General features: G+C 45.3%; 1 protein-coding gene across 2 annotated transcripts in view; it reads right to left on the bottom strand.

The window, feature by feature from the left end:
- RCOR1 (REST corepressor 1) overlaps positions 1 to 24,881 on the bottom strand; it is an 82,019-nt gene that overhangs the window by 11,653 nt on the left and 45,485 nt on the right. For both annotated transcript variants that reach the window (XM_015287816.4, XM_025150951.3), the window contains 4 exons: positions 13,041 to 13,093; positions 8,861 to 9,022; positions 6,177 to 6,295; positions 2,698 to 2,776 (listed from right to left, as the gene is read on the bottom strand). In XM_015287816.4, coding sequence (XP_015143302.1) covers positions 2,698 to 2,776; positions 6,177 to 6,295; positions 8,861 to 9,022; positions 13,041 to 13,093 — 413 coding nt within the window. The remainder of the gene's footprint in view (positions 1 to 2,697; positions 2,777 to 6,176; positions 6,296 to 8,860; positions 9,023 to 13,040; positions 13,094 to 24,881) is intronic.

Here is a 24,881-nt window from a genome sequence, read left to right as displayed (position 1 = left end):
AGTCCTATCCTAGTAACACAGGAGAAGAGACCGGCCTCCATCTCGCCACAACCTCCTCTCAGGCAGCTGTAGAGGGCAATAAGGTCTTCCCCGAGCCCTCTCCTCTCCAGACTACACGATCCCATTTCCTTCAACCACTCCTCATAAGACTTGTCCTCCAGATCCAGAACAGAATGGTTTTTGACAGCTCCAAATGCCTCCACGCTCCAGCAATATTGCACAGGCTCTGGAAATTTGAAAATCTACCCTATCTTGGAAACTCTTGCTGGCCTGGCCACATATGCATTGCTGTAGAATTATATCAACTCGTGGAAAAATGATTAAAATGAAGAATTTAGCAGCACTTCTCTATTCAGAAATTGCCACCCTACCTGGAACACTTCATACAAACCCCTTTAATACAAAGAAGACTTCCTCAGATTTGCTGGTTTAAAAAGAAAAGACCAAGCTGAATCCATGTAAAAGCACAGGATGAAATGGGAGGCATTTCTAGGAACAACTGCCTCGGGAAGAGATGTTAAGAACGCAGCCCTGACATCTGCATTACGGAGTCACCATCTGAGGGAACCTGAGCAGCAGTAGTAATACTGAAAGTACTAAGAAAAGGGAAGATTCCCCCTCCAATGATCCCCAAAAGAGGAAACACAGATGAGAGATTTCAGATACTCTGAGAAGTCCCAGTATTTCTTGACAACTCATACAGTAAGTGACACATCTTAGAGCTGAAAAACTGTCTCCATGGGGCTGGGACAGGGAGGTTCTTTACGGTAACAGCCCGGGGCTGCTGGTGCGTGGCTGACCAAGTCATTAAACGCAACTACCAGGAACAGCCCCTCTTCCCAGATACCTGCTTCTCTCGAGGCATTTTTAATCAACCCCAGGCTGAAGTACTGCAAAATTGAATTGACTCCAATCAGTCAAAGCCAGTTGTCGGCTTTGTTCCGGCCAGCAGTACAACCAGCCACTGCCCAGAAGGCCGCCTGCCCTTGCAGCCAGTGTAACCGCACGCAGTTGGTGAGTTCAGCTGACCTTTGAGTTGGGTTAGAGCACACTGTGGCCTGGGGCAGTACCAAAGGGGGGCATTCAACTCCCATACAAGACTTTCTGCAAATGTCTTGATGGTAGTTATTTGCCATCTGCTCCGCTTTGGCCTTAAAGCAGAGGCAGCAAAGCTGGCGAAGAGCTACTGTTCCCCCTTCTGCAGCAAGTTCACAGCAAGCCAGCATGTTTGAGAAGGAAGCAGTAATAAAAGGGATTGAAAGGTCTGTAACAGATGCGGTCTTATAGAAAACGTAAAGCGTGAAATACTAACTAGAAATGTTTTTATTTTTAAAAAAAAATGGGAATGAGAGGATATTATTAATTATTCACGAGACATTCTGGACAGCCACAGCATGCCACCGATACTTAGCCAAGGAAGGATCCTTCAAGTTTGGGTGTTGTCAAGGCTTTCAACAGCTCAGCTTCTTGTAAGAATGAATGAGTGGCTTCACACCAACCCTGCTCCTAGGAAATCATCAGAGACACTGATGGTGGAAGGCTGTTTCTGGGAAGTCTATGGAGCACTCCACATGGGTAGAGAACAGACCAGAATGCTATGATTTTTTCAGTTACTTCCCTTCAGAATAATTTGTTAGAAGAATTTATCTCACTGACAGTGACTGACAAAAAGCACTGCTCTAGGTCCTTGCTCTTGCCTGTTGTGCAATCACAGTTTTAAATAATTTTAGTACTCTTTTCCTATAAATAGCCTCTTTTAAAGATTATTAAAAAAATAAATCAGATGACAACGACTATCATCACTGAGAGAAAGCAGGCTACAAGAAGCTAGCAGATGGAGTTACTTCAAGGAGAAAGCCTTAGGGTAAACGCCTTCCTGTAGCACTCACTCATACATACTCACAACCCATACTGCTGCTGAACTGCAAGGTTCTTTTGTTTGGTGCCAAATAACCCACAAGTTACATGCCTGAAAATAGAGTATATGCTTTCCAGATGAGCACCATGGAGTTAAGTTTTCAGAAGTGTATGTCTATCTGCGTGGCTTCATCCAGAACTGTATGCCAGCTTAAAATTAAAGTATCTCAAGTGAGGTTCAAGTAGTATGTTTTAAGTAAGTATAATATTCTGCACATAATGACAAGGCCTCTCTGCCAGACAGAAACTGTCCATACAAAAGCTCTCTCCTTTATCATTCACAACTGTAGCTGCAATCCTGGCATCACTGAAACCCTCAGGACTATTCCTGAGAATTTCAGTAGATCAGGAATTTGCCTTAGAGTCTATATTGTAGATAAATACACTCCTGTTAGTCTATCTAGAACCGTTTGAAGGATTTATTTCCCTTCCACCAAGCCATCAGTGGAGGGACAGAAGTGCTCCTATTCCATCTCAGCAAACAGTTAGGCTGCCTTCAGCCACCACTGAGGGTGGTTCAAGGTAACAGCCAAGTCTGAGCAAAGACTCCAAACATCCACGTAGTACACTGGCATGTGCTGGTAAAGTCTCCACATTTTCCACTTTCATCCTCATTTATCTATACCTGTCTTGATCTAAGAACAATTCTGAAGACAATTCTTTTCTTGTATGACAACCATACAAAGCACAAATAAAGAAAATTAGATACTGTCAGCTTCTACATCAAGCAGTTAGTAAGTAAACACTTCCATTTGTACAGTAGTAAGAAAAGAGTTATACCTCCTTTTTGCTCTCCTTGTTTTGTTCAACTTCAATATCAATAGGGTTATTTCCATTTGCTTCCTCCATTTCATCCTCACTGAAAGAGGAAAGTAAATAGTGCTGTATTACTTTGTGAGGCTCTGTTTCTCTGTAAATAACATACTAAAAAAAAAAAAAGCATGGATGCAACAGCAAATTCAGCAGCTTTCCTTATGTTTTTTCACCAGGGTGGGCTCTTCAGAGGTCTGAAATGTTGGTTTGGTCCCCCCCCTCCCCATTTATTTGTTTCTTAAGTCAAACAACTCTTCGTTGTAAAGATACTGGAGACATTTATTTTTAGAGAAAGACTTGAGTGGTGTACTTAGGCAAAATAAGTCTGCTCAGATGGAGATTGGATACATTAAATAGCTAACAAGCTACCTTTTAAAGAACATTAGACATCGAGAATTCCAACTTTAGGCAAACCCAGACAGAAACGAAGATTTAGAGTACCAGCAAGCAGTTCTAACACAGACTTCATACAACTCTAACATTTAGCCAGAAAGATATGCACAAGATGAACTCCCTCAAGAGAAAGCATTAAAATGTTGTGGGTTTGGTTTTTTTTCAGTCACAATCTCCCATTTCATTCTCCCTTGGAAAAGAAAAAGAAATATCAGTTACAGAATAATAAAATGCATGAAACTGGGGCCATATTGAAAGTGACCTTGGCACACCTGGACAGTTTGGCTTCATTGAAATTTTAATCAGACATTAAATCGAATGTATTTTCACCGTTTAGAGTTTTTGTACTGTACACAACTAAAGTTAATTGCACCATTTGGGATGATGCCCAGGAACTGCAGAAATAAGCTGATCTAATCAAAGCGTTGTTTTGTTTTTTTTTTAATTACTATATAAGAAAAAAGGTCTATTTTGTCATGTCAAACTTCACAGCCTGGAGGAGGAACTTCAGCTGGAAGAGGTATATCACAGCAGCACCACGTTGGTCAGGAGAACCCAAGGGGAGCTGTGCTCTGTGCGGGTGTTTCTGGAGGAGGAGGGGACAACAGGCTGCTGTGTGCCACAGGTAAGGCAGGTGCTAAGGAGTATTCACAACAGTGGGCTCACGGCTGCCTCCTTGCAGCTGTGCAGATGTCACTTAAGGAATTTGCTGCTGGGTGACTTGACATCCATCACCGCACGGACAGTCACTTTACAACCCACTCCTGCAAACACCCAGCTAATCCACAGGATATTTCATTTGTACAGTCACGATTCCAAGAAATAAAACTCCCAAGGACCTCTCAGATTTGCATATACAAGACCCCTTACACACAACCAGCAAGAGCTCCTGAAAACCTGGTCCCAGATGCACTGGGAGCTGTTTTCATGGCAACCTGAAGAACAGGGGAATTTCCCTGCCTAGCCACAGAAGAGAAAGCACAGTACCAGAGCAAGACACCTCAGGCTGCCTCTTCCCTTAACCTCGTCCCCAGCAGAGCTGCCTCATGTTCTCACCTGGGCTCAGCTGTCAACCTTTCTGCAGAAGCCAAACCCCACAGGCTTCACTGTGCTGGCAGTTTGCTCTCAAATTCCAGCAAGTTCTCCAGACGTGAGCTAGATCAAAACCCACTCACTCATTTTTGCAGTTTTAGACATTGATCATTATTAACTGAAGGACATTTTTGAGATTTTGCCAACACCCAGTGGCTCAGAACTACATCAAAACTTGGGTATCATGAACTCACCCAGCTTTGCTCCCACACTCCACATGGGTACGCTGACAAACGCTTGGATTTGTAGGGGCTTGACTATTTGACACAACGGAGGGGAAGAAGGGAAGCCTAACATCAAGCTGCAGATGTAAAGCAAATTTATGCATTTCCAACCCAGCTGCCTTCCTCAAAGGCTCCAACATTACAGCACGAGGCTGCCCAGACAGTTCTTCCCCAGCCTCCTTGTGGCCAGAGGATATGGACCAGAGAGTTGTCTTTCCACATGGCAGCGATTCCATTTATGAGCACAGAACAAAATTAGAGAGGCAGCATAGAAAAAAATCTTAAAACTACATAGTACTAGACAAACACACATTCCTTATAACTGATATTTTTCCTCCTTACAAATTAGTAGGAAATAAACAAGCAAGATGGGAAGAAGAAAATCAAGACAGCCTTTGCAGTGAAGAACACAGTGAGGAAGAGAAAGCCAGACCAAATACCAAATGAGCTGCCTGGTAGCTTTCTCCCCAGTCTTGCCTGTTAAACAAGCACTGTTTATCTAGTGGAAAGATGGGAGAGGTTGAGTGACTCAGTGTAGTACGTCTCAACCCTGGAAATGTCTCTCTTCCCCCCCTCCCAAACAGGGCTCCGTCATCCAGCCCTGGAGCCAGCACACAGCTGCAGCAGCAACTCCTTGGAGGGAGAAGCTTTTACAGAACTCTGCCCAACTTCAGAGCCTTCCAAAGCCAGACACACTTCAAGATTGGGCAAGTTTGGTTGCAAAGACATGAGCAGCATTTTAGCACAGGTTGAGAAGGCACCTATGTTAAGCAGACAGACTTGCTGCTGTTCAAAGGGATGGTTTTCCCTCCCAAACATCTGAGACCACCACGTTTCTGAGGTGCTGGAGCTTCAGAATGAGGCAAAGTTACCAAGTGGCAGTAACTTTGCAGTTATCTCCAGCAATACACACGAGATCACTGGCTGAGCCACCTCTGTCACTGGCACATGGAGGTACCCAGAAGAGTGAACTTGCAGAGAAAGCTGTACCTACAGGAGTTAAAAGCTCACTAGCTAGTGAGCTTCTGACTGCCATCACCCTCAGATCTCAATACAACCAGCACTCATCGGGGCACCCCTGCCAGAAGGCTTATCCTAAGCTTCCCTGCAACCTCTTCTCAGTCACTCAAACAAAAAATGGCCTGAAGTCATTAATCTCAGGGAACACAGCTTGGCCTGAAAGCCTCACACACAGGTTTCCATGTGAAAGGCGGAGGGAAGGGGGTGTGGGTGCACACACACGGGCTCAGAGGTGCTGCACTGCAACCTATGCCCCACTGCGTGCATGTTCTCATTCTACTGAGTATCATATGGAGGAAATAAAGGTTTCTAGTTCTTTTATTACTTATATTGTGCTACTCGTTTTCTGGCCCTGCTGACACCAGTGCCAAACAGCTTGTAAACACCAGTTTTAATTTCATTTTCTCCACTCCCAAGCAGTATCAGAAAAAAAAACAACCACCTAGCATGCTGGGATAGCAACCATTGCACTAGAAGGCAACCAGGAATTGCGCAGTGTTGGTGAAGGGAGCACACCTAATTGCTGACACATTCTTTTTGGCTTTAAGCGAAGCAAAACACGCATAGCAGGGAGGAGGGGTGGGGGAAAAAGGCAAGGTACCAGGAAACAGGAGGGAAAATCCTACAGCTAGTTTCTTACAAGCTAACAGTCAGATCTGAGATAGTCTAAGGAAATCAGTGTGTGTCAATACACAGCCTTTCTGCTTGCAAACCTACCTTTCCTCACGTTCCCTTTTTTGTTTACGAGCATGACGGTCCATCACGCTAGTTTTAGTCCTTGTCTTCTTCCAGGAGTAGTAAAATTTCACCAGGCTGGCTATTGATTTGTCAGGAAGCTGTAAATTAAACATGTATCCTTTTATACGCTTATATGTAAAGTATCCCCAGGAGCACACATGCAATTGGTCTGTTTTTGTCAAGGAACATCTGATCTCTCTACTTTGAATTCTCTCAGAATTTCAAGAAAGGCAGTTCTGCAGCCTTGCAAAAAAAAAAAAAAAAAAAACCCAAACATTGTTTCAGGCTAAAGCCTACTATTTGTGACATTAAAATCTCTAAAGAACATCTCATCAAGCCTTCAACCAACCAGGACAGGTAGCTGTTTCTCTTTAGATCAAGGGAACATAGCAAATGCAAATCCAAAACAGGACCTTGAGAGTGAGCAAACAGTTTCAAAAGCTAACACAGGCATGTGGAAGCAAATGTAGGAATTGTTGAATCGCAGCCTATATCCCAAACAAATCTTTGTTATTGGGTTAAAAAGCCCCATTCACATCATTCGTGTGATGAAGCATATTCAAAGGTCTCAACAGAAGATGTTTTCAAAAGGTGAAACATTATTGTATGGTTAATTGAGGATATAGGAAAACCACAAGTCAGATTTTTTTTGTCATTGCCCCGTGGTTATGAATAAGAAGACTGCCTCAAAAAAGACTAAAGCTACGTTAAGAATAACTCTCTGCTTGGGAGGTATTCAGCATGCACGTTCCTACACAGGATTTCTACAAGGTAAAAGTCCAGACGTCTTGCTGAATAAAACATGTTTTAGGTGAGCCCGTGATTCAGCTCAGAGGGCTGGATGAGTGGGAAGAAAACAAAACTGAGCAACAGCCAAATTACCGAGATACTAGAGCTTCAATCTTCACTTGAGATAAGCTGGTTCTCAGATTGCATATTGACTTTAAGTCCTAATGGATCACACCAAACTACCACCCTGGCCCACAACTACACGTAGGCATAAATCCATCTGCTCAGGCCAAAACACACACTGTGCCTGCACAGTGAGCTATTTGGATGTCAGGCTGCCAACAGCCACGCAGCAGGCTGCTACGTTGGAATTAAAGAGTTCCACAGAACAAACTCAGGGACGAGGCTGTTTGTCACAAACATCAGCTTGGCTATAAGCACATGCTAAGAGTGCCAAAACATCAGAATCAGCTCTGGTAAATAACGTAACTCATCTTCCATTCTCTGGCTTCAGCGACTCTCTCGTCGGTTCCAAGCCGCACCGGTGCTAATGGGCCAACAGATATAAACTAACAACTAACACACTCCAGAGCCATTGATTCCTGTCCCCTGCTAAACACAAAGCTCCGTGCCATTTAATTCCTTTTATGCAGGATGGTTTTTCTGGGAGCAACAGTAAAAGAAAAATATATCATTACCTAGGGAACAGTGAACGAGCTTGGCATCCCTGTATTGGAATGCACTTCACCCAGGGACAGCGTCATGTTTCTGCACATAAACTGAGTTGTAATTTTTTTGCTCTGGTGTTAAAACTAAGCAACAGGTCACATTCCTTCCTTCCCCACAGGACATTCCCCCTGAGCAGTAAATTAAAAACAGAGGAACAAAGAAGAAAATTGCTTCAACCTTCGGGAGTCCACAACTCTCCAGCCTGCCTGTATCAGCTGCCCAGAGCATATACAAGCCTTGAACCAATGCAGCTGGGTGCTACAGGGCTCCGAGAACAAATGAACAGTGAGGGGATGTTCAAGGAGGACATGAGGAGAACAAGCCTCTTCCTGCCACCTTTTTAAAAATAGGGACCTGACACTTCAGGGACCTTTCCTTCACACCTGGGAGGTAGGCTAATGTTAACCTTCAATAGGATCAGCACCGCAGGCCTTCACCTGCACTTTAAAGATGAACAAACTGCAACCACATAGGTCATAACCATGGTTGAAGGAGCATGGAGAAGAGTTTGGTTCCCACTCTGGTGGCAAACTAGTCAAAGAAAGACTCAAAAAATCAATCTACATTCTATCATCTCCGTATTTCAAAGGGCAGCCTCATCACCTTTTGCTTTAAGTTGGGTTTTTGACACCCTGCCCCCTTACCCACACACACCCCAGCAGTTCCCTTTCAGGGAAAAGCCTACCCTCGAAGCTTTCAATAACAGTTTTAGAAATACTGTTAGAAATTGCAAGCAAAGGACTAAAATGATATACAAACCTTCACCACACATCCACTGACAGTCCCAAATCACATTAAGCACAGACTTCACGCTCAAAATGAATTCCTAAAAAGCAGGCTGCAAGAAAGAAGTCAACTTTGCAACAGAGATAATCTTTACTCTGTGTGTGGGTGGGCATGTGTGTACAGACCATGCTTGAACTCCAGCTGAGACAAACACTACGGCAGCACACAGGGGACTGAAAACCATAATTTCCAACCAATAAAAAATGCAGAGTCAGAATTTATCCTTAGCTGGCAAAGCACTTCAGGAAAACACTTCTGTAAGGACTCCAGAAGCAGTGCTGTTTTTATCTAGTCACAGTATTACTTTTCCTCCAATCTTCCCTTCGGCCTGCTCTCTCTCAGAAGCATTACACAGCAGCTCGGCACTGAAGATTGTCCAATTGCCTGTTCTGCTTTTCCAGCCCTCTGATACTACTTACCATCTGCTGGATCCTGTGAAAGGTTTTCCCGTGGAAACTGAAAGCCTGTTCAAACAGGACCTTGTCTTCCACTGTCCACTCATCTGGGAATGGAGTGAAGTTTGGCAGATCCGCCAAAGATTTCTCAATGTTGTGCTTGTGCCAAAACAGCATCCCAAGAGCCTAGAAATAACAAGAACACCACAGGGACAACTGTAATCACAAGTAGTATTAGCACGTGCAAAGGGACAGCTACAGCATTTTCCTCAGACACCAGGTTAACCATAATTTTTAACTCTCAGCTATGTCAGACGTGTGTATGTGTGTATGCAAGAAACCTGGAATCTGACCCACGTCGTTACACACTGAGCAAACTGAAATGTAGTCAAATTATGGAGATAGTAAAGTTAGAAAGGAGTAACAGCTGAGAGACAGGAAAAGAAAACCGAAGTGATTCCAACTTTATTGATCATTATATGCACAGAAAAGCTAAGTAAAGCCATGAGAAGGCCACCTAAAAGCCAGAATGAACTTGAGAAAGCTTCTTGCCATTGCTGAACCATCACCATTTCCCACGCAGTCAGGAGGGCTGCGGGTTCTTCTTGGTGGTGGGGGTTCTTCTTGATTGTTTAGGGGCTTTTTTTTTTGAGGGGGAGGGCAAGAAAAGGTGAGAGGGTGGGTGAAAACACAGGAGAAGCACAGGGCAAACAGCGTATGCAACCCTGACTTGCTGCTAGGGTGTCCCCATCCAAAAGGAGAAAATAATCTCATTCATTTAGGGGCAGCTCATTTGTTTCCATCGGCTGCGTCTCACTTTGCTGCAGCAGTCTGTGGAACTGAAAATCAGACAAGTGTGCACACCGTGCTTCACCACCTGCAAACAGTCCCTTCCTGCATCCCCCAGACGTGCATCCAAAGCCACCCGTCTCTCGAGGGCATGCAGCTCACATGCATTATGACACATCGCTGTCTCTTGCACAGCAGTGACCACTGCGAGTCATTCTGGGAAGGCCTGACTCTGCAGAGCTGGAAACCAGTCTTGCACAAGGGCTGCAAAGAGAAAACAACCCCTAACATGCTGAGTAAAACACCAGAGTAACCCGCTTGTCATATGCAAACTCAGTTTGGGTTTCACAGCCTCAGTAATCCCCACTTAGTAGTTTCATCCATTCTACTCAGAGCTACAAAATCACTTCGAATTTGGGGCTTCCCCACTATGCTTTGCTATGCAAAAAGCAGTTCCTTTTTGGGTTCTTGCCTCACTGAAACTGTGCGGAGGGGCAGGACTACAAACATTAACCTTACCCGAGATCTTGCCCTGACCCTGCTGGCCTTTCAGTGCTCTCAGAGCACCTTCCTTTCCCCCACTCAGAAGCCCCCTTTTGCCAAGAGTCAGAACAAGAGAAAGTCTTGGTCACAACACAGTTGCTCAAGGTGTCCCAGAAGCCACAAACCCAGTTACATCCATCCTCTTAGGCAAGTTTGGAGTAAAAGAAACTCTTTTGTAGGCATCAAGGACCAAGTTTTCTGTCTCATCATCCCCACCAACTTCAGCTATACAAAACTTCCATGAGAGAAGGCAAGGGAAAAACATGGAATGAGCCACTTGGGTGCTAAATGCTGCTAATTACTAGGGAGGGCCAAGGGGATTGCTGCTTACACAACGCTAAGGGAAAACAGGAAGATTTTCCTTACTGCTACAAGAAACCCATATGCATAAAAAAACCACCAAAGATGATAGTGTTGTCAGCTGTCTATGATAAGCCTAAGCACCAACAATATTTGTATACAGCCCTCCACCACCGTCCTGCCTGAGGAGAGCTCTCTGGACTCTCACACGCACCTTTTCCAGCCTCCTTTGTCCCAGGATGCATGATCCAGGCTGGCAGAGGCACAGCACACAGCCAACCCATAGCAGCGCTCCCAGAGCTCAGCACAACAGTCTGCCAGCACCAGCTGAAGCGGGCTGCCCTGCTGAAGGCTGCCCTTCGCCTGCCCAGAGCTGGCAAGGCTGAGGGGAGCCCAAGCCCTTGCGGCCCCAAGCCCCTGCCAGTCACCTGCTGGCAGTGGAGCCTACAGCATGGCGCTGGGCCATGGGCAGAGGAGGGACAACAGTACAGGAGCCACTCGCAGCATGGATGCAGCCAGTTGGATGGGAGAGCCTCTGGGCATAGCTGGGCGCGTGCCCCGGACACCAGCCAGGTAGCTCACCAGTCGCTTCAACAAGCCGGCATGTCTTCATCAGCAATGGTAGGCTTTGGGCAGGGGACACGGATGGAGGAATGGGAATCTGTGTTACGGTGTTCGCCAAGCCACCTGCACAGTGGCCTGAGAAGAATGGCTGTCTGAGGACGTGTGTGTGGGAAGGAATACATCAGCCAGCAAAGCCCAAACGGTGGCCAAATCCTAAAGCTCATTCTGACTGACTTCCAGGGAGTCCGTATGGGCTCTTCCAAAGCTACCCAGCCAACAGTGACTCTGATACCTGCTGAAGAGGAAGTGTCCCTTGGTGACACAAATCATCCTGATTTGAAAGCCCTGACGCCAGTCCCTCTGATACAAAGTGAGAATGTGCTTTGCAGACAGAAGACAGATCCTTCCCAGCTATTTCCTAGAAGTGCCTAGCTTAGCTGCCTAGGAAATCCTAAAGGATCCAGGGCACATGTACATCCCAAAGGACCTGGGACACATCTCCAGAGGGAAGGAATGAGGAAAGAGTTAGGAAGGGCACTTATACATACAACTGAGCTACTCTGTGTCCTGAAGTCCCCTAACTCCTACTACTGTACTCAGTAGATCGGGGCCAGGGGTAAGACAGATGGGGAAGAGGTGCTTGAGGGAAGGGTGGGAGATATCTATCTGCAGCATTTACAGGAACACAAATCTGTGTTAGCCAAATAAAGTTTTCCAAAACAGAAGAATTCAGTTTGTTTAAAAATCACATGCCTCATTTTCATCCATCTCCTGGATCAGTCTACTCGGTGGACACTTCTCCATTGAAATCACAAAACCCTAAGGCAATCTCTTTTAGCAAATATTACCCACTATTTCCAGTACTAGGATATACCCAGCTCAATTGACGTGAGCCATCCAGGGATTTTTCTGGATTTAAGTCTGCAGGCTTTTGGTGCTTTTTTCTTCCTTTTATTGCAATTTTCTGCTCTTAGAAACTATAAATATCCACTCTGATCATCCCTGATCTTGCTGAAAGTTTTTCTGGCTAACTCAATCTCAATCCTCACATCCCACAAGAAATCTTTTTGAGGATGAGTATCAACCACTGAAAGCCTGACTCAAAGATGACAGCAGAGTCATTTAAATAGAACCCCTGCCTGACCAAATCACTGGCTTCTATACTAACGGCCCGTGCCTGAACAATTTCATGACTTTACAAGTTTTCTGAGAATCTCTTTGCAGAAACAGTATGTAATTTGCTCACACAGTAGATCTTGAGATTCCCTGCCTTACCGTTCCGGAAAAGTATTAGTGAATAAGGAAACTCCAGAAAGAGCTCAGAAAAACTTCCCAGTCACAACTCATCTCCCTTGACAAGTGTTGAAATCGATGTTAGTTACAGAGAACATTAGTACACAATCCTAGACAAAGTAAAGGAGAGGTCTGCCTCTTCAAAACAGGATTTCAATCTCTAAGCTAGAGGCAGTGGCTAGCATCAGGGACAGCTAGACCCCTGAGCTGTTATCTGTGAACTGCAATACAGTTTGCAATACAACTGAAGAGTAAAAAGCCCTGAATATTGGTTTGTGATGGTTCAACAGCTCATTAATAACTGCCAAGCAGAGGTGGAGCGGTCAATTAGAAAATGCATCACAAGCAGGCAGCTGTCCAAAGACGAGCTATCCCTACTGATCAGTCTTTTTAATGATGTTTGGGGGTTCCAAAAGTGTTAAAGGAGTGGTCATCACAGGAAGCATAGTACCTGTAGCCTAGCTCTGCTAGAAATCATGATGTCGGTTTTGTTTTTCTTCTCTTGACTTTTTATGTCAAATTCAGGGTGAGCTTTACACTCCCAGAGGACAGGTCACCATTGTGAACAGCCAGTTTAGGGGGAGGCAGAAGAGGAGAAAACACAGGCAGTACAAAAGGGAAGAAAGAGGTTCTTGTAGGCAGTCACTTTAAGACAAGTTTCAATATCTGCTTAAAACAACTTTTTAAATAAGGTAAGCATTCAAAGGTTTATTACCTGCTCCATATTGTATCCATGCTTCTCTTTAGCAATGGCAATATATTCGTCCACTGAAAAACAAAGAGAAGAAATAAGAGCATTTATTACAGTGATCTCATCTCCTCTCCCCAGGCAAAAACCCAGTCCTGCAGCTCTGACATCAGTCATGGTCACTGTATCCTCCACAAAGAACTCTGGTGAAAAACTACTGAATCCAACAATTCGAGAAAGGAAGGAAACAAAAGAAAAACATCAGACACTCAGCTCCATAACAAGCTTAAATGATACATGATACCCAAGCCAGTAACATGAAACATCATATATAATATTTCAAAACTACAGATATTTTTGTGTTAAAAGCACAAGCCTTTCTTTCTCCTACAGTCTGCTCGTTTACTCTCTGAAGAGCTTCTAAAACAGATCTTGTTCACCAGACTATATAGACATGAGTTTCTCAAAGAGAGATGAGCATCTCAACATTTTTTCTTTAATCCCCCACCCCAAAGCAGCTGTTTTCTTAAGAACAAGACACTCAAACACAATCCATACCTTCCAATACTACCAGAATCCTAGCACTGCACAATCACTGCAGCTATCTTGGCAAATTAGTCAGGTCCTATGCCTCAGCAATTCACATCTTGGATCAAACCCCACCTCTATGAATTATTAGGCCCCTGTGAGCTTTTAACCTTTATAATGTGAGGATGCCCTGAGGAGTTATATTTTGTACGGATAGGACTAAAACCCAAATGTCTCTTTTAGTATGAGTGACTGAGCTTACTTTACATCCAACTGCGCCCATTTGAGGACTAGATCAAAGTCAGCACTCAGTGCTGCTCTTCTGAAATCCACAGCCTTGTGCTTGGTCATTATTTGACACACCAGAAAGATAACATCCTCAAGAAACAAGTTAGAACATGAGACTTCCACCTCCCCGATGGAGAGCAGCATGCTGGAAGCAGTGATTGACCGTAAGATCCCTGATGTGCAAGTCCCCCGGAAGGCTTCAAATAGGTACACACAGCCAGAATTCACTCACGTACTAATTTTGAACTTGAAGGCGAGTCACTTAATAACAAGCTCAAAAATCCCCCTCCTTTGTTTCTCTGCAGATACTGAGGGAGGGATGCAGTGAGATTCCTGTGCTGAGCACCCAACACCCATAGTGACATGGAGAGCATGCGCAGCACCCGAGGAAGGAAATGGGGCCATGAGCACTGCAGCTGAGGAAGCCACAATTCCCACGGTTTGTGCCTCATGATTAACTTCAGCTCTCACGTGTGCTTCTCCCACATTTTCTTTTTGCCTTTATGAGAATTCACAGCAAGTCTGTGGCATTTCTAAAAGTCATTTCTTCACACTGGGGCACTCCTCAATTCTTTCTTCAACTGAGAGATCTAAGCGGTGAGCTCAGTAATTATGAGGCAAAACAGAGAGGATAGATCAGAAAAGGCACAGCCTCTTCTCAAGCTGTCATCGTTACAAACAAATAAAACTTAGGCGGTTAAAATAGACATCCTGCCTTATTAGACAATAAAGCACTCGATATCAACACCAGTCCTTTATTTGGCAACAGGATGTACTAACTAATTTTCACACAAAGGTGTTGCAAAAAAGGGTGTTTAAGTGCCATAGAAAAGTCCATTGAGAACACTGTTGGAGCCACATGTTGTGGCAGGAGAAGATCATGCATGACACACAGGCACAGTCAGCACGGGTGCAGCATCACGTCAGCAAGAACACCCTACTGAGCTCCAGCTCACCCAAGCTCCCACACACTCTCCCCACTCACCTGAGCACAATGGGCACTCCCAAAGGCTGACAGAGCTGCTGTTGGATCATGCTCTGCAGGGGTTCAGTCGAAGTTTTATTAGCCCTTTGAGGAAAGGTGTAGCCACAGCCATTCATTTGCACCCCTGCAGCACAAACACATCTGTCTCTCCAAGTCAGCAAATTGCTTCTAAGGGACAATAACTATCCCTTCTTGCATTATGCAAACATAAAACAGTTGCACAGACTGTGGAGGTGACAGAAGCTGACTGAAACTGCTGCATTGCTTAATTGAACATCCTGTGAATTACAGAAGGGTAGGAACCTCTGAAGCCAGCTTCGCTATGGGAAAGAAAAAGCTTGCAAACCCACACGCAGGGGGACAAGAGGATCCAGGGGGATTGCATGGGGACAGCAAAGGGAACTGCCTCCTCCTCTCACACAGAGCAACAAAGGGAACATCAGCAGGATGTGGGCAGATGTGCGACTTCTGATGCTCCCAGACTTCATAACCATACCAAAAGCAAAAGCTGCCAGGAAATCCTAAGTGCGGCATTTCCCAGTACTTCAGCTAAGTACTCTTGGCTTCCTTAGGACAGGTATTCCATATGCAGTGCTATATATTTTGTCTGAGGGGGAGGTGAAGGAAGGGGGAGGGAAAGGAGCTGAATTCTCTAAAGTCCAACGCTGAATTAAGCCCCTGAATGCTAAGTACTGCTGCATTAACCAGCTCATTTTCACTGTAGAAAGATCCACAGCTCCTGATTTGACTCCAGCGCCTTATCCTTTAACATATGCAGAAAAGAGATGAGGTCGTTCTCCTCTTCAGCATATTACCTTCCTCATGCCAGATTATTATAAGCAATGAAAACTTACTTCTTCCTCCCCATGCTTCCCACTCCCCAAAATCAAAATGGTCTTTTCTCTCCTAGCCCTACAAGGACATTAGCAAGGATTTCCCGTACCAATAGGACTTTTCTCGAATGAAGTCAGAATGCCACAGGGCGAAATAGCCTATCAGCAATCTGACATGGTGAAAGGAGACAGGATGCTTTTCTTGTCATGGTGGGGGCTGCGTTACACCTCATTGTTACATGGGAGGAAGAGAGAAAGACAACAAGGTCATTAACCAACCACAAGCACACCGGAAAGCTCCTTCTAGAAGCATTTGCAGGCAGAGAAAAAATAAGGAAAAGACAAGCAGTATACCATTGTACTTTACTCTGGTATACAGGCAGGCAGTGAGCTGATTTAGCCCATTTTGCTTGTCATTTCTCAGCTAATCGTGGGCTCATTTGCTTTGATGCTTGCACCATCTGAGACGTCTGACAGTCTCTTGAGCAATCCCTCTGATTAGCCCTCTTTACCATCCCCCTACACAAGAAGTGAGCAAGAAAGAGCATGGCACCAACTGAGTCACAGGATCCCTTTAGTCTCTCATACCACTAGAGCCTGGAATTGCCACAAGCTTAATGCTTCACATGCCACGCTAGATAAATAAGTGCTCTCTTCCATCTCTGCCTTCCCGACGCACTTCCAGCAAGCCCAGGGCGGCAGGCACGTGAAATTCTGCTCCACTGCATTTCAGTGGCATTCAGTCATGCTCAGCGTGTAACCCACCAATCTGTTTAGACATCAGAGCTCAACGCCAGAGGAGCCTGGAGCAGAGCCCTGCTTGCACCAGAAGAGACAGCGTGCCAGCATGGCTCTGAGCTGCTTTCCAGAAGAGTGAGAGCAGAAGTGCAATCTGGTCCCATTCTCCCCAGCATCAGCTATGCCACCACAAGCTCTTCGACCAGCATAACTTGATCCAAACTGAGGAGATGAGAATATCCTCCCTTCCATCCAACCCATTTCTCAATTCTGAAAAGATATTCATGCACAGACCAGGCCACAAAGACAACATTTGGATAGAGACAGTCGTGTGACACAGGAAACGCACCGCTCCTGTGCAGGCTCTTGTTGCTACTAGAAACCAGATGAGGGGAGAAGGACAGAGAAGAGAGTAATAAACTGCTATTTCTTTACCAGTGTGGCTACATTTCTTCTCTTATACACATTTTAGCAGTGCAGAAATGGGCAGGACCCCTCCCCCCCCCCCGCCCATCCCATAGCAAGCACTAACGCAGCAGAGAGCTCCTTCCTACAGCTAGCTGTGCTCAGGAGGGCAGGAGTAGCACAAAAGGTGGGACACAGTGGGAACACAGAGCTTTGCATACACCATCACAGCAAAGAGTGCTCAGATGCTTAAAAAAAAAAATCCCCTCTTCCTAGCACAGGAAGGGAGATGACCAAAAATGAGACTACTAAAGATCCAGAGTGTAGCATTAACACAGGGCAGGGAGATGTAAGGGAACGAGAAAGGAAGCAAAGAAAGATGCTTCCCCTCTGCCATGTAGAAAGAGAAGAGTGTGTGACCGAAATGGTGCCCTCAGCCCCCTGAATGCTGTGATTATTTCTGGCTGATATTCTCACACAGCCTTTTTTTTCCCCCCACTAACCACCTTCCTACAAGAATTTTTCACTAGAGGCAAAAGAAAGGGGACGCTCCTGGCTGACACGAGCAAACAACTGCATTGCTGATTTTCAGTCCCGCATCCCAGAGCACTGAATTCAGAGATGTAAAACAAGAGCATTCATTTCAGAGTGGGAGAACTCTGAGAAGAGAAATGCCTGAAAGCGACGACTTCCCTCATCACCATTTCATCACATGAAGCGATCACTCCAAGTGGGTCTTTTGGGAGAAATCTCCCTCCTCGTGCCCAGCACCCAATTTGGTTTTTAAAGACCCCACAAGCATCACATCACACTCAGTGGGCTCAGTGACCCCGAGCAGGGTTTGCAGCAGAAGCAGGAGAGCTAAAGCCCACAGAATGCAACAGGAATGCAGAGGTAGAGCTGTTGCTGCAACCTCAGTTCACCCCTATTACTGGGGTACTGCAGGAGCTCTGAACACTTTGCATATTACGTGATGCAATACCCTGACAGAACAGGGTGAAATAAGGACAAAAGCAGCCTTCACAGCCTCAGTAATGTGCTTCACGGGGTTTGATCAATGCTGGAACCTGTGAGGAATTTCGGATGTGGCTGTACATCTCCCCCTCTTCTCCCTTTCTGTTCAGAGCAGAAAAAAAAGTCAAGACCCAGCATAAATCAGTGTTATATAAGGGAAATAAGGAGCATGGATTAGACATATACATGCGAAATTTCTCCGAATTTCAAAACACAGTTATGACAGCACACAAACAACTAACCACAGTTTCTACCTCGGCTGTAACAGCAGCAGCTGCATTGCTGTCTCGTGGTTTCGGTGGAACACTCCTGCCACCTCGTGGCCACAGCTCAGGGAGGAAGGCACGAAAAGTAAGGGATTCGGACAAGAGCCTCAGTGAGGAGAGCTGCAACAGGCGGCAGCAGGGAGCAGGCAGAGATCAAAGCAAGACGGGCTTGACCACTTTCCTGGGCAGAATCACTTACAAAAGCAAACAAAACCCATCTACTTTGAAAAGCTCGTATGCCTCAGAAGAACTGCTTCATCTTCTTGGCAAGACAAAGTGTGTCACAGGCAGGAGAGGAGAGCCAGCACAGTGCCGTGTTGCTGTCCCTTGCCTCCTCAGACCGGTTCTAGGAACACAGAGCACCAGTGACTGTGACTGAAGGTGTGAGAGGAATTGTGCTGTAGATAGAACTGAGTTAAGGCCTGTGAGCCAAGTGACTGCTGCAACCTCAAGGCAAAGAAAGACAGACCTTACCAGAGCAGGAAGATGGAATACCCTGCAGCAGGGCCACAGTACCGAGCCAAGGGACTGCACAGCAGGCCTCACACTCCCATCCACTTACCTCCCCATAGCTCAGATTTCACTTGTACATCACACCCCTCACCCCCAGACACCTCATCCCACCTGGGAGCACAGACACCTGCCTGAATCTCCAGGGAACTGGGCTGGGAACGATCCACACGAAAAACAGCCAATTCCTGCTGCGCTAACCCAAGCTGCAGTGAAGTCATACAAGCCCTGAGTGGTGTTAGTCAAAGACACTGAGATGCCCTCATGAGTAGCTGCTGTGAAAAGAGGCAATTCTACGCACTGCCAGCTGGGCAGGCTTTCCCCCTTATTCGACTTCAGCAAGCCATGTAGGCTAGCGAAGAAAAACACACCTATTTCCCATCTTTTTTTTCCCCTTCTTAATCCCTCGCATGGCCAGCACACAAAGGGAAGCCCAATGCTGAAGCTCCAGTGATGGCTAAGGACCTGACCCACCTGCCTTTCAGCTCTGCTGCATCAGCAAGAAGGCTGTACTGCAGACACAACTGTACTGAAATCCAGCACAGTTCGCAGCTTGTCAGAACTATTTCAAGCTATTTACCAGGAAAGGCCTTTTGCTAGCATGCATGTTTCTTTTAAAGCTTTTACCAACACAGGTCTGTTCCTGAAGTTACCCCCTCAGTTGATGCTATCACATCAGGGCAAGAAAAGCTCAGCTGCTGCTTCTGGTACAGATGCACTGTGTGTGATGGGGGGAGGAGGGTGTTAATGAGGACTACCAGAAGGAAGGAAAGCCAGCCAGCTATATACACTTACCTCCCTCGCTCTCTAATGCTGCTACTGCTCTGCCTCAAAGGTCATGGTAAGGATGCACATGGAAGACTCTTCTTACACATGCAACACATTTCAGCTAGAAATTGTCCTGGCAGCAAATGCTGCTGTACTGGAGGAGCAGCACACTTTCCGTACCTGCAGAGATCCCCAGGTGCCTCCATGCATATCACAGAAGAGAAGGATGAGAAAGATCTGACAGCCAAGAGGAAACGATACCCTTGGGCTGTTGGGCAAAGAATAGGCAGAGCCACATCAAATCACTTTGGGAACCTAATCCATGATGACCATATGGGATCTGAGCAAGGCTTGTTCATTCAGCAGTGCAAATTTGGTCCTAAATCAGACAGAGGCACTTGACTTTATTAAATGTAATTAACTAGAGCACATGGTATTGGGTTTGGAGCCACGTAAGAACACAAACTATTATGCAGTACCTGCTGGCAGGAAGCGAATACTCCATCCATGTATGACCTTCCAAGACACAGATAAGAAGTTAACAGACAGGATAATCGAATGGGGAACGTGCCTGAACAACAAAGCAAGTTTACAGAACAGTTCTCTGCATTATTCAATACAGTGCACTCAATTCAGCATGAAGAGCCCTAAAGCCAGATTTATTCTGCTGTCAAACCATGGCTTGAGGTAACTCTATGGGAAGACTATACAGCTTCAGATAATATACTTCAAGGCAGGAGCACGGCCATGCAATGCAAATAACATTATCAATACACTCGTGGCAATAGGTAGAAGATTAAAAAATATATACGTTTGATCAGATGGTTCAATGCAAGAGACATTAACATGGATTAGAAGACTCATTCATCAAGATTTTATTATGTAAATTACTCATTTTTGCACTCCTAAATAACAGCCAATCCAGTGCATCGTTTCCAAAAGCCACAGATTCATTACTTTGGGAAAAAATAAAGTGTGTCACACACTATGGCAGAGTCAGAATAGGAAGCCACAGATTCAGACTACTGGCTGTCTCATGTAAGGTTCATCCTTGGTCTCATACCTAGCAACATTCTCCAGTTCTTCACATCCATGTGTTGTGCTGCATACACTGAAGTCTGTGGTCTGCAAAATGGCTGGGTATTACTGTTTTGTATTACACCAAACAACAAAACACCATGAAAACCATTCTCTGAATGAGTGAGTAAAGTAACTCATGACAGAAACAGCCTCATGCACAGAAATAAAAACAAAAACAAACACGCAGAGCACTCGCTCTGGGTCAGCAGAGACTGCTAAAAGGACTGATCAAGCAGCCTGCTGTCATCTCAGAAGCCACCAACGACTACCTGGATTCAAAGCCCTCTTAAGAGGACAGAACCTTCCGCAAGCTCCAGTTCCCACACTCAACAAGATTTTGAGAGCTCTTGCCTAAAATCAAAACCGTTACATCCTCTATTGTAGGAGAAATAAAAACTCAAAAAACCACTGTATCAGAGCCAAGCTTCCTAAACAGCATGGGTAATTCCACTATGCCAAAGCCCAGGGCTTTTGTGCAGCATGAGGGCACACACACAGAAGGGGTGTGTGGGAGCAGAATAGCCATTATTACAGGTCATTATTATTGCTACTGATAATAAAACCCGTCACAAGAGAGTAGAAGCCATGCTGACTCCCTTTATAATGCATACAAAGGCAAAAGAAATGAACGATTTGTCCCTTAACCAGCTCCTTAAAGCATGTCACTTAGGTGGATAGGACACATCAGACAAGACAGCAGACAGCAAGATGAAACAGAGCCATGCTGAGGAGCTGCCCATGGCTGCTAGAAGCAGAAACTTGTGGTCACCCACCCCCAGCTCCACTGGGGTTGGAGCAGGAGAAGCCTCTGCTCCTGGATGGCAAGGGGTTTAGTCACGGAGGCAACACTTACAATCGTAGTTACTCTTTACTGCTGGTTCCCTTCATTCTCAAGCCCAGCTAGAAGAGAGAGAAGGGTCTGGAGCAGATGACAGTTCTCAGTGACCCAGAAGGCCTCTGCACTTGAGTGAACAAAAAGTTGTGAAATGAGATCAAAAAGGATAGGAACTAAGCGAAAGCAGCTTGATGTTGGATGAAAACTAATCCTTCAGTTGTAGCTTCTGAAGTATTGCTGAGTACTCCTAGATTTACAGCTAAAAACTCACTTTCAGATGTTTGAGGCTAGCCCCTCCTGAGAAGGTAAGTACCTTCCCACAACAGACTCTTTGCACTACTGCATCTGGATACTGGGAATCAAAAATTACTTCTCAGACTTGCTTGAAAGGCTCCATTATCCCCTGGGTGCAAGAAAGCTACAGGGCAGCAGAACAACAGAGACAAGAAAAACTCAGCACACAGAGTACTGCATAGCTTACAGAGAACAACTTATCCCAAGGGTGGCTGTGCCTCTGACCTCCAGCTGTCTGCCCCATCAATCTACTGAACATTTCTACTCCTGCTTGCTGCAAGAACAGGTCAGCTGCTTCACCATGCAACATGGCAGGCCACAAACCAAGGCAACAAGCAACTATAGTGGTTCACAGAATTCCTGGTACCTTATTCCTAAACAAGTGGAGAACATAAGAAATAAAACAGGTTTCTGATCTCTACTGGAGATCAGAAGTTGCATTTGGACAAACATACAGAAATATGCCCTACCATAGACAGGCTGGCATCCAGGAACCATAAACATTCAGTACATCCAATCCTATTCTCGTTTGTTTGTTTTTTTTAACTGCACTTCCAACATGTCTGAAACCAATGAGTTGCACAAGTGTTTTTATGCCATCCAAGAAGTCCTTACAGAAAGACAGTAGGCTTACCCAGCCTGATCATGCTGACACATGGGTTACATACAATGTCCTCTCTTCAAGGCTGATCCTAAAAACCTGCAATAAACCAGTGTAACTAACTAGGAGATCCTGGAGTATCAATGGTAGGTGGTCAACTCCTTTAGTCTGATTAAGAAGCCCAGTCCTTCCCTAGGAGTTATACATATTGTTTCTGATGCTTGCAGTGCTAGAAAATTCATGGCTACATCTACCACTGCATGTATGTGCATGAGAAGCACATGATCTGAAAATAACTTGAATGTAGAGAGTAAAAAAAATAGTATGGGAAAATAATTAGCAGGAGAGCATTTATTCTAGTTAGAACAAATAATGCTACAGCATACACATGGTTGTGAGGGAAGCTCTGGCACACACCCTCTGCCTCCTGAGCTAGCACCTCTGTAAAAGCCATATTCAGCAGTACTAACTCATCACAGCCAACTTATGGCCATGACTTCCTCAAGCATTTGTCAGTGAAGGACATACACACAAGAGCTCCTCCTTCCTGCACGCAGCTCCCATCACATCCCCACATGCACCCATTTGTGCTTTTGCTGACTAACCTGCTCTAGGACTGAAAAAGAATAAAAGCTACCCTTCTGATGCTGGCCCTTCTTGTTCTTCCCTGAAAGCTACAGTAAGAGAGAAGAGGTCAGGAAAAGAGACCTAGCCCTCGGAAACCCTCATAGCCTTCCATTCCCGCTGAAGCCAGCAAGGCAGGGGCAAGCTCAGCCTGCTCCAGGGCTGTGCCAGAGCAGCAGGATGTAGCTGCAGCCTGCCAGTTCTCGTTGTACTGGTCCTACAACTCGCACAGCACCTAGCAGGCTGGCTAGGACTGCTCCCAAACGTGTTTCAGATCAAGGCTTGCTGCCAGGGTGACTCTTAACGCTGCCATCATCACTCCATTACATCCACATCATCTCGCTTCTAACTTCTCTTATAAAAATGCCTCTTCCTAGTGCCAGCCCTGGTTCAATCCCTGCAGTAGCAACAGTAGTGGCAGCTGGCACCTCCAAACTGGGTCATCTCCGCATGTTCAGAGGCCCATTTCACCCTGCAGTGAGAATGAGGAACAAACAGGTGGCAGGAGAGAACAAGGCACATGAGGAAACTGGGAACTGCCCACCCTCCCAGCACAGCAGCACAAAATTCCTCCAGGATTACACAGCTACCTTAGACAAGGCAGCCTTCTTCTGGATACTCTTAAGCACAATCTCTTCCTGAGGGAATTTTCTTCTGGAGGGGGTGTTGGTTTTTATTATTATATTTATATTTCTAAGCAAATCCACTGCACCTTGGGTGACACACAAACAAGACTGCTTTCCCAGCTCTACTACAAACCACTGGGAAAGGGTTAAAGCCTCATCTTCATTAAAATATGCATTCAGGATCCAGAAACATCAACCTGCAGTAAGAATGATGAAAGAGCTGAGCTCTGAGATTTCCACACAGCACTGCAAAGCAACTAGAGCACAGCAGTCAACGAACAAAGGGGAACTGCAGCGAAGTTAGAGGCAGCCCAGCCATTGCTGGGAGACACCCACAGCCTTTGAAGCCTGGTATCCTTTTTGCTGTTTGTAATATTGCCACTTCAAGCATTACCAGTCGCTTCAGCTAACATGAAATACTGTATGCCTTCATCTTCTGAGCATTTGCTTAAGCACAGCAACTGCAGCTGCTGGTAGAAGTGGCCATGACTGCATTATTTCTACAGCTACACTCAAGTAGAATCTTAAATTAAACACCAGTTATCTCATTTCTGGATTCATGGAGTTGTATTCTTCAGTTACTGTATTTGCATCCAAGCTTCACAGCTGCCAGGTTTGCTGCAGAATATGAAATTTGGATTAGGGATAAACACAAACCCAATTCTGCTCTTCCATTAATCCTTTTTGCTGTCACTGGGACAGCCAAGGTGTTATTTCTAGAGAAGCAGCACATAAAGATAGAAAGATCAGAAGTGATGCATTGGCTGGGTTTAGGTTTTTTTGTTTGTTTGCTTGATTTTTGGTTTATTTTTTTTCCCCTTTTTCTTTGCTTTGGTTGGTTGTTTTTTTAATTTATTTGTTTTGTGTTTTTTTTTTTGTGGGAGAGGAGAGAGGGCTTGTCCTTATTTTTTGTTTGTTTTCTTTCTGTCCAGAGCAACAAAAGGTGAGTGTGTAGCTGCAGGCAAGTATCACAGTCCCTCAAGTACACCCCTCAGACATACCTGGCAGCTGTGGGAAAAGGGAAAAGGGAAAAGGGAAAAGGGAAAAGGGAAAAGGGAAAAGGGAAAAGGGAAAAGGGAAAAGGGAAAAGGGAAAAGGGAAAAGGGAAAAGGGAAAAGGGAAAAGGGAAAAGGGAAAAGGGAAAAGGGAAAAGGGAAAAGGGAAAAGGGAAAAGGGAAAAGGGAAAAGGGAAAAGGGAAAAGGGAAAAGGGAAAAGGGAAAAGGGAAAAGGGAAAAGGGAAAAGGGAAAAGGGAAAAGGGAAAAGGGAAAAGGGAAAAGGGAAAAGGGAAAAGGGAAAAGGGAAAAGGGAAAAGGGAAAAGGGAAAAGGGAAAAGGGAAAAGGGAAAAGGGAAAAGGGAAAAGGGAAAAGGGAAAAGGGAAAAGGGAAAAAAACCATCACCACACCTCAGACACAGACAAGCAGAAAACCCCCAAAGAGGGAGATCACAATACACAGACTCCATCTTTCAGAG

The sequence above is a fragment of the Gallus gallus genome, chromosome 5, assembly GCF_016699485.2.
Source record: "Gallus gallus isolate bGalGal1 chromosome 5, bGalGal1.mat.broiler.GRCg7b, whole genome shotgun sequence".
Classification (NCBI taxonomy): Eukaryota; Metazoa; Chordata; class Aves; order Galliformes; family Phasianidae; genus Gallus; species Gallus gallus.
Note: the sequence above shows the minus strand (reverse complement) of the source record. Positions and strands in the feature narration are given on the sequence as shown.